Genomic DNA, 10,187 nt, shown 5'->3' with positions numbered 1-10,187 from the left:
TCGTTCATGTTCTTTGAAAGGTTGTTTTGTTCATCATGTTCATCATGTGTATTGTACACCATTTTCATATGTCATTAACGAATCAATTAGTTCTTCAAGTGGTAAGTTGTTTAGATTTTTAGCTTCTTTTATCACAGTTACTTTTGAATTCCAATTTTTAGAAAGAGAATGTAAAATCTTGTTTACAAGTTCAAAATCCGAAAAACTTCTACCAATTATTTTTAAACCATTGACGACATCCGTAAAACGGATGTACATGTCAACAACGGTTTCTTTTGGTTTCATTTAAAAGAGTTCAAAATCGTACATTAAAAGATTGATTTTTGAAACCTTAACACTTATTCGTGTGTGGTTTCAAGAAAAAATGTCAAATATCGAAAGTCATTTCGCACAAAGAAATCCGATTAAACTATGTTTTATATAAGACGTAAAATAGAGCATTAATAGTCGGGTGAGGTTTGCGAACGCGGAGGGGATGCAACCGGTGAGTTGGTTGGAGTCGAGGAGGTGTTCGAGAGGCGGCCGAGGGCGGGTGGAATGGGGCCGGCGAGCTGCTTGAGGTTGCTGAGATCGAGCAACCGGAGGGAGAAGAGGTCGCCGAGGGCAGGCGAGAGCCTCCCGGCAATGGAGGCGTCGGAGATGAAGTCGGGCCCCGAGGAGAGGCCAGGGCGGGAGACGTTGACGACGCGGCGAGTGGCAGCGTCGCAGGCCACGCCGTCCCACGCGGAGCAACAGTCCGTGGCCGAGTCCCAGGAGCGGAGGAGGCCGGAGGGGTCGGCGGTGATGCCGGCCTTGAAGGCGAGAAGGGCCGAACGGTCGTGGGGGTGACATCCCTGCGACCACTGCAGCAACAGGGTGGAGCAGAGGAAGAGGAAGACGAGGCACAGCGGCTGCATGCTATCCATCTCTTACGTGAAAGAATCGACGAGGGTCGACAGATGTTCTCCCCAGTCGAAGAACTTGTGCAATGAAAAGGCGGTGAATCAAACTGGAGTAAAAAAGCATTCGTTACTGCCATGAAAGTGGCAGCAGAGGGTCTCTTAAGAGACCATTTCCTCGCAGTTTCTACTTTCTTTAATGGGCTCTCAGGTCGGCAGAAATGTGGAGATGCAGCAGCAAATTAGGCGTGGAAATGGAGTCTGCTGCTGCAGTCATGAACGGTCTCCAAGGAAACTGGGGTGAGGCCCCATGAAGCTTGCCTGGGTTCAGACGCCCCATGATGGAAGTGGCGCTGCTGACTTTAATGGGACCAGAGAAGAAAGAATAGGGGCGTCTCTCTGTCCCAATGGAGTATTTTATATCTCCTTCCTTCTCACCTAATGAGCTGTCGGAGTCGATGGGCTTCACTTGCCTTCGCCTGCCTTTCCAGGGTGTGTACTTGTGATGGCGCACGAGGCTGTCAACCACTCACCACAGCAAACTGCAGGTTGGGGGAACCTCAACTCATTGTATCATCTGGCTGTTTCTACAAGGCTTTGATACTGATTAGATATCGTTGCACACAGGCATTTAGGAAGTGATGAGGGCAATAATGACGACATGATGTGAATGACGCCAGCCACCCTGTACCAAGGCCTCACTCCCCGGTCAACGAAACCCTGGGACGCCGACCCAGGCGCATTAACGCCCGGACTGGATCCCGTCCGTCACAACAACGCCACCACCCCTCGGCCAACGAGCCCAGCTCTGCGCCTTCTGGGCTCGGTCAAGGGTAAGGAACACGCCAACCGAGACGCGCCATACCCTGCAGCAGCCCGGCCTCCCACACAGCCCCAATGGGCGTGTCAGACGCAACGTGAGGTATTTACCCAGGCCCATCTATAAATACTAGGGAGTTCCAGACAAGCGGAGGAGGACACACTCACACACCACACTTGTATGGAGGCATTTCGTCCTCCAAAACCCCCTCCACATCTCCCTCTAACTTGATCGTCGGAGGGGTCGGGCCGAGCTTCCGACCCGACCTGTGTGCAGGAATGAAGACGAGGTGGCCTCTTCCTGGCGCTGCTGCGGAGCTGCCGACCCGATCTACCGCCCCGAACGACCAATCCCGACCGGGAGACCCCGAGGGAGCTGCGCCCGAGATCCCCGACATTCCGAGCCCCAGAACCGAGCCGCGTCGGCCCCGAGGCCACGGCTTAAAAAGTTACTTACCGTAACATTTTGGCGCTAGAAGGAGGGCCCAGCATGTCGAGCGATCATTAGGACGATCGTGCCAGACTCGCGATCGGGGGACCATTCCCGACCGAGGCTACGGGGGAACCCCCCCTTCTCCAAGGACCTCGGGAAGAGCATCCCGCTACGGCTTTGGAGCGCTACTGGCGGATCTTCAACGATCCGGGCCTATCGCCCCCCGACGGAACCACCGGCGATCCGCCGCCCGTATCGGCCGAAGCCTTCCACGGCCTCACTCACCAGGTCCAGCTACTCACCGACATGGTACAAACCATTGTCCCCCTTGTCTCCCGTCCATCTCGGCCCCCGGGACCCCAACAGTTGTATCAACAGGGGGTCCCTAGTCAAGCTCCCCACTTCACCTCGGGTGCCGCTATCTCAACCCCGTGAGCAGGCGGCGATCTGCCCGGAAGGCCATTCGGAACCAGAGGCACTATCCTCGAACTCTGCAGTTTCCCTCCGCGCTCAGTTGCGTCTCGTCAACCAACGGCTTGACAATGTGCAAAGGGAAATCCGTGCCGGGCCACCAGGAGAGCCCACGGAAGGCCCGCATCAGGGGTCGCCGTTCGTGCCGAAGATACTGGAGCACGCCATTCCCCCAGGCTTCCGACTCCCCCCCCTGGACACTTATGATGGCTCTGCCGACCCGGCCGACCACACGGCGGCCTTCCGCGCACAGATGTCATTGTACGGGACCTCTGACGCCTTGATGAGCAGGGCATTCCCCACCACGTTGAGAGGGCCGGCCCTCGCGTGGTACGGAGGCTTGAAGACTGCGACGATCGCCTCATTCGACCAGCTCACCAAGGACTTCGAGCTCCACTTCATAGCTTGCGCTCGCCCGAAGCCTTCCATGGCGTTCCTCCTCGGGCTTAGCTAGAAGGAGGATGAGCCCCTCTCCCTTTACGTAAATCGCTTTGCTACAAGGATCCGGGAACTCCCGGACGCTCACCCTTCACTGTCAATGCAGGCGTTTGTAACAGGTCTGCGTCCCTCCCGACTCTTCTGGTCTCTCGTGGAGCGACCTCCTACCTCGGTCCCCGAGATGCTCCAGCGCGCGAACCAGTTCGTGGAAGTCGAAGCCTGGACGGGGGGGAAACGGCAGGAACACAAGAGGGAAAGACCAGAGCCGGCTCAGGGATCGCTCCCTCCCAGACGCAAGCTCCACCAACCCGATCCTCCCCTGCTAAGACCCCTCCCGCTCCCAACGGGTACATCCCGGACAGAAATCTTTCTCCAGATCAGGGAAAGGGGACTGCTCAAAACCCCTTACCCGATGAACAACCCGCGAGAGCTGGCCGACCAGTCCAAGTACTGCCGCTTCCACCGCCAAAACGGACATGACACTGAGGAATGCCGCGAGCTCTCGCGGCAAATCTACAAACTCCGCCGGGAGGGGCGCCTCGACCCCCACGTTCAGACAGGCAACATCCCCCCGCCCTGCCCAAACGGTCCGGCCGAGCGCCTAATCAGTGTCATCACTGGCGGCCCAGCGTCCAGAGGGGATAGCATGTCTGGAAGGAAGGCCTACGCCCGCTCGGCTAGGGACGAGGGTCCCCATGGAACCCCTGACCCCCAGGTCGCATTTCCCCCCGAAGACGCCGAACGACTGGAGCACGACGACACGCTGGTAATAACCGCCAGAATCGCCAATGCCCAGGTAAGAAGGATTATGATTGACACAGGAAGCTCGGCGGATATACTATTCCACGACGCCTTCCAGAAGTTGGGACTTACGAAGCAAGCCCTGAAACCCGTCCACTCGGACCTCACTGGGTTCACCGGCAACTCGGTTTCGCCTTTGGGATCTGTCACACTACCTCTGACGCTGGGGACACCGCCCAAGACTAAAACGGTGATGTCGACCTTTCTGATAGTAGATCTTCCTACAACGTACAATGCCATCCTCGGCCGACCTTCCCTCAACAAAAGCAGGGCCCTGGTTTCCACTTACCATCAGACAGTGAAATTCCTGACTCACGCGGGAACTGGAGAGGTTTGGGGAAGCCCTCAAGAATCCAGGCGATGCTACCTGACGGCGGTCTCCCTACACAACAGGGCAAAAACCGAAGCACCCCTGGACGATCCCAGAGAAATGAAATGGCCAAATCCACATCCCGAGTCGTCGGCCCCAACCTACGACGTGTCACTGAAAAAGGGACGCCCGGACCGAACCATTAAGGTCGGGACTGACCTACCCCAAGACGAGCGGGAACAACTCGTCGGCCTCTTGCAAGAGAACGCCGACGTCTTCGCTTGGTCGCCATCCGACGCAGCAGGCATGGACCCAAAGGTAGCACAACATCACCTCAACATATCGCTTGATGCCCGCCCGGTGAAACAAAAGCCGCGACCCCAGGCCCCGGACAGGCAACAAGCTGTCCGCCAAGAGGTAGAACGGCTCTTAGCGGCCGGCTTTATAGAAGAGGTCAAGTACCCACAGTGGCTATCCAATGTAGTTCTGGTAAAAAAGCATAAGGGAGCTGGCGAATGTGTGTTGACTACACCAGTCTTAATCAGGCGTGCCCAAAACACTGCTACCCCCTTCCGAGAATTGATCAGCTCGTGGATGCAACCGCAGGGCACGCCCGACTCTCATTCATGGACGCCTTCTCCGGATATAATCATATCCGAATGGCGCCTGAGGATCAGAGACACATAGCCTTCATCACCAACCTTGGGGCATACTTTTACAAAGTAATGCCGTTCGGACTAAAGAACGCAGGCGCAACTTATCAGAGGACCATCAACAAGATATTCGCCCAGCAGATAGGGCGAAACTTGGAGGTCTATGTGGATGACATGATTGTAAAAAGCCGGGTCTCGGGAGATCACCTAACGGACCTATCAGAAACATTCGCCACACTCCGAAACTGCGGCCTTCGGCTCAACCCCGCAAAGTGTGCCTTCGGCGTCAGTACAGGAAAGTTCCTCGGATTCATTATACACGAAAGAGGGATCGACGTCAACCCAGAAAAGGTCCAGGCGATCCTCGACATGCAGGCCCCTCGGACGGTCAAAGACCTACAGCGACTGAACGGACGGCTGGCCGCCCTATCCCGATTCCTGTCCCGGTCGGGTGATCGCTGCCTCGCCTTCTTCCGTGCAATAAGAGACCCGAAGAATTTCCAATGGACGCCCCAGTGTGAGGAAGCTTTCCGACAGGTCCAGCAGCATTTAGCCAACCTTCCCCGCCTCGCTTTAGTCACTGCTGGAGAGGAGCTCTGCGTTTACCTGGCTGCCTCACAGCACGCAGTCAGCTTGGTCCTCGTCAAGGAAGCCGGCCAACAGCTCCCCGTCTACTACACCAGTCATGTCCTGAGCGGGCCCGAGGAGCGATATCCTCCAATCGAGAAGCTCGCCCTCGCGCTCGTGCTGGCAGCCCGAAAGTTACGCCCCTACTTCCAAGCTCATCCGATCAAGGTAATCACCGACCAACCTCTCAGTCAAGTACTGTCAAAATTCGATGTCGCAGGGCGACTCCTCAAGTGGTCGGTCGAGCTCGGAGAGTTCGACATCCACTACACGCCCAGGACCGCCATCAAAGCACAAGCACTGGCCGACTTCATCTCTGAGCTCGCCCATCCCGAAGGGCGGCCCCCCAGTGAACTAGGCGGAACATGGGTCCTACAGGTGGACGGCTCGTCCGCTTCAACCGGCGCAGGCGCAGGACTAGTGCTGTCGGCCCCCGATGGGCAGACGTTCGAGCGTTCCCTCCGCTTCGGGTTCCATGCCACCAACAATGAAGCCGAGTACGAGGCACTCCTGGCGGGGCTCAGACTATCCCGCGAGATGCAGGTTGACGCCATCAAAGTCCTCACCGATTCGCAGCTGGTGACCGAGCAACTTAACGGCGGATACGTGGCCAGAGAACCCACCATGGCAAAGTACGTAGTGGAGGTAAAAAACTTAGCCTCATGTTTCGCACACTTCACGATATCCAGGGTGCCAAGACTTCAGAACGACCGTGCCGATGAGCTGGCCAAGCTAGCCTCGAAGCGACCCCCGGGCACCACCCACGGGATCGAGGAGCTCCCCTCCCCCTCTATCCCGGTCGCGTGTGTTTCGGCGGCCGACTCCCGAGCCACCTGGGTAGGGGACATGCTGCGCTACAAACGCGACGGGACCCTCCCCACCGACGAAGCCGCAGCCCGACATATTCGCCGAAAACATGCATGGTACTCCGAAGCGAACTTTCTCCCACCCTCTTCTACGGTGCCTCGAGCCAGAGGAGGCGACGACTGTCTTGGCCGAGGTCCATGAAGGGATTTGTGGAGAGCACATCGCCGGCCGAACCCTGGCCTGCAAAATTCTCCGCCAAGGCTATTACTGGCCCACCATGGTCCAGGACACGAAGGCCTACGTACGGAAGTGCGGCCCGTGCCAAAGGCACGCCCGGACCCCCCAACTGCCGGCGGTGCCGCTCTCCCCCATCACCTGCGCGTGGCCGTTCGCGCAATGGGGGCTGGATCTCCTCGGCCCCTTCCCCCCAGCCTCAGGGCAGAGAAGATACATTGTGGTCGCAATAGACTACTTCACCCGATGGCCGGAAGCTGAACCGCTGGCGGCGATCACCGAGCAGCAGATCAAGAAGTTCATATGGAAAAACATCGTGACCCGGTTCGGCCTCCCCAGGACCATCGTCACGGACAACGGGACCCAATTCGCCGGCAAAAGGATTCAAGAATTCTGCGCTAGCTATGGAATCCGGTTAAAACACAGCTCGGTAGCCTACCCCCAGACGAATGGACTGGCCGAGGTAACAAACCGATCTATCCTGGACGGGCTCAAAAGAAGGGTATCAGCTTCCCGAACGGCCTGGGTTGAGGAGTTACCCAGCATCTTGTGGTCCTTGCGGACCACCCCCAAAACAGCCACCGGGGAATCACCCTACAGCCTCTCGTATGGGACCGAGGCCGTCCTATCCCCCGAGGTAGTATTCCCTACCCCTCGAGTAGAAGAGTACCACGAGACCACATCGGACCAGGGGCTGCGCGCCGTCTTGGACCTGATCGAAGAGCGGCGCACCGGCGCACACCTGAGGGATCTTTCTTACAAAAGAGCAGTTGCCCGGGTGTACAACCGCAGGGTACGACTTCGGCCTATTAAAATGAACGACTTAGTCCTGCGAAGGGCCGAAGTCAGCAACCCGACCAGGGCCGGGGGGAAGCTGGCCCCCAACTGGGAAGGACCTTATCAGATCATCGAGGTAGTCCGACCAGGCACATACAGGCTCGCGACAATGGACGGGTCCCACTTGCCAAGAACATGGAACGTCCGGAACCTTAGGAGATTTTTTGTTTAGAACAAGGGAAGATCGCGCCGCCAAGCGAAAGGCCTCTCTGGCCGGACAGTACACAAATGGTAGAAAGCTTCCTTTATTTAAAAAATGGAGAAATACAAGACTCGGCACCCAGAGGAAGCACAAAGGCTCGGCGCACATAAGCCCGCAGGGCTGAAGCCCGTCCTCACTGCCGGGGGACCTCCAAACGGTCGTCGAAGGGAACCTCCTCGGGCATGTCCACACCTCGGTCTTCGGGGTGAGAGTTGAAGGGGTCCTCGTCCACCTCGAGACCAGGATGGCGAGCACGGAAGCGCGACGTAGCGATTCGATACCCGTATTCGAAGGATACCCGCCCCGTCCGCGTCAGCCCGAGTTCGAACCCTTCCGACTTCTTGTACGCCTCGATGAGTGCCTTGTCCTTCAGGGGTCGAAGCAGGGTCTCCTCCGCCAACGCCTCCGAGGCCTTTTTCACCTCGGCGTTTGCGCCCTCCAGCTTCTTGCTAAGGGCACTCGCCTCGGCCTTCACCAGACGGAGCTCGGTCCGTTCTATCCGCATCAGTTTTTGGAGCTCCCCGTTGGCCTCCTTCATGGCGTCGTTGGCCTCTTTGGAGGCCTCAAGCTCCAACCGGAGACGGACGACTTCCGCCTCAAAGCCCGAGGCACGCTCCTCAGCAGCCGCCACAACCTCCGGCCCGCTTTTGGCCTGAATCTCCGCCATCTTGTCACGGACAAACTTCTAAACAAGATGTTGGATGTAATGCTTATGTGTGTCCGTGTCTTTTGGCTTGTTCATGCCTTGTACAGAATGTAAAGGGGCGGCCGAAGGCTTCAAAGTCCCATTTGAGTTAAGTTTGTGGCCTCTTTAGGCTTGTAAATAAAGGTTGTGTCATGTGGACACGCGCGAGAGCTTTTCGGTCTGTAATGGACCATTTTACCCTTTGTTGTGCAACTGTTCAGAGCTTGTAAAGTCTGTTTGCTATTTGCATTGTCTATAAAGTGTTTTTCGGAGATGTTTGCTTGTAGATCCCGAGCGAGGCCTTTTCTCTATCCTGTTCTCTCTTTTGTGGGACCTATGGGACCATGGGAGGCTTCGGGGAGGCTGACCTTTGCGGACGGACGCGCAAGGGTGCCGCACGACTTAGGCAAAACCAGCTAAGTCCGTGACAGATGGTATCAGAGCGGGACAAGCACTCATAGAAACACTTAGCATGCAAACGTGGGGGACCTAGCGGGACTGCGTTGAGGGCAGTCAGCACACGCGCGACCGTTTGGGGGAAAACGGGCATGGAGATGTAGGGAAAAGGAGTCGCTCAGAGGAGCGGGCATCTAAGATTTGCATTCAGAGGAATGGCCAACCCTTCGCGCAAGAGGCACCACGAGAACAGACAAGCTTGGAAGAATGTGAAGCGCACAAAAGTTGGGATGGCTGAGTTTGAGCTATGGCTCAACGTTGACAACTATACTTGATGGTGCTCAAGGCAAGCGAGGCGCTTGGTAAAGGATGAGACCATGCAAAGTGGAATGAGTTGCTCAACGACCAAAAGAGTTGTGCAAAGCTCACAGAGGTGAGGGGAATTGCTAGCTCGAAGAATTTGGTACTCATACATGGGCTTGTAGGCGAACGATGGAATGTTCGTGGCCATCCCAAGGCGACCGAAACTTGGCGCCATTGGAGCATTGAAACTTTCTCTTCGGCATGTGAAGGATACGTCCGGTGGAGGCTGAAGGGTGCAACTAGTTCAGCATGTTGCTAGACCTTGAGGGGTGCAGTGGGGGCTGTATTGACGTGGAGTCGCAATCTAGCAAGTGCGTTTGCAGGAGGCAGAACAAGGCACAGTTTGTTCAGCAGATCGGAGTAGTCCAAGGGGATGGTGGTCTCCGAAACGAAGAGAGATGTTGCTCCAACGGGACAGTTATCCAGGAGGGATAAGTCCCGGCTCTCCAGAGGGAGAATCATGTGGGGGCGGACCTCACCAGTTGAGGAGGAGTACCTCAACAAACAATAACTCCACGAAACTCAATGGACTGAGCAAGCGGCGAGGAGTCGTCGCATGATCTCGCTTGAGAGAATGCATTGGTGGATGCATTGCGAGATCAAGTGGGGGAGCGACCTAAAGCAACACAAATGATGGCACACTTGGAGTTGATATGGAGATCGGACTCAAGGGAGGGCTGACCCGTGGAATGGTGGGCGCGAGGGCCACCATCAACTCAATGCAAAAACGAGGAGCGGAGCAACTTGGGTGTAACTTGGTGAAGTACCCAAGCCGCATGAAGGGAGCCAGCATAGAAGATGGAACATGGAGCAGAGGCATTGTGCTTTCCTTGGACAGAGGTCAAGGACATGAACTCTTGCAGAGGCAAGAGCAGGATCATGTTGTTCCATGGGTCATTCATTTTGACGGAGCGGACTCATCTTGCATGGTGCCAAAGACGAAGGGAGCTTCTGGGCACATGCACTTTCTCTCGGAGGAGCATTTGATGGAGGAACTAAGGCGACTCAATTTGCGGAGGCGAAGTTGGGTTCAGAAGGTCTTAGCACGGGGCAAGAGGACGCAGAGGCGGATACTCTTGAAGAATATGCCACAGTGTTGTCATTCAAGTTGCTATAAAGGGGGCGGTGCGCAGCGAAGATTGTGCTGGTAGGGGTAGAGGCCCAGGATCCAGACAATGGTGCACTAATTGCAGCGAAGTCGGGGGACTTCGGGAGCTACTAGGCGACGGACTG

At 56.4% G+C, this 10,187-nt stretch overlaps 1 protein-coding gene across 1 annotated transcript; it reads right to left on the bottom strand.

The window, feature by feature from the left end:
• Positions 1-440: 440 nt before the first annotated feature.
• LOC135666267 (DNA damage-repair/toleration protein DRT100-like) lies at positions 441-905 on the bottom strand. Its single transcript, XM_065177833.1, has one exon. It carries the CDS (start codon positions 903-905, stop codon positions 441-443), a length of 465 nt encoding a protein of 154 aa, XP_065033905.1.
• Between the last annotated feature and the right edge of the window lie 9,282 nt (positions 906-10,187).

Source organism: Musa acuminata, unplaced genomic scaffold (assembly GCF_036884655.1).
Source record: "Musa acuminata AAA Group cultivar baxijiao unplaced genomic scaffold, Cavendish_Baxijiao_AAA HiC_scaffold_1077, whole genome shotgun sequence".
NCBI lineage: Eukaryota > Viridiplantae > Streptophyta > Magnoliopsida > Zingiberales > Musaceae > Musa > Musa acuminata.
The sequence above is the reverse complement of the archived record's forward strand: the minus strand, read 5'-3'. Positions and strand labels throughout refer to the sequence as shown.

What these genes read in the sequence shown, in the direction of transcription:
- LOC135666267 (XM_065177833.1), bottom strand. Translation starts at nt 905, where the DNA reads ATGGATAGCATGCAGCCGCTGTGCCTCGTCTTCCTCTTCCTCTGCTCC.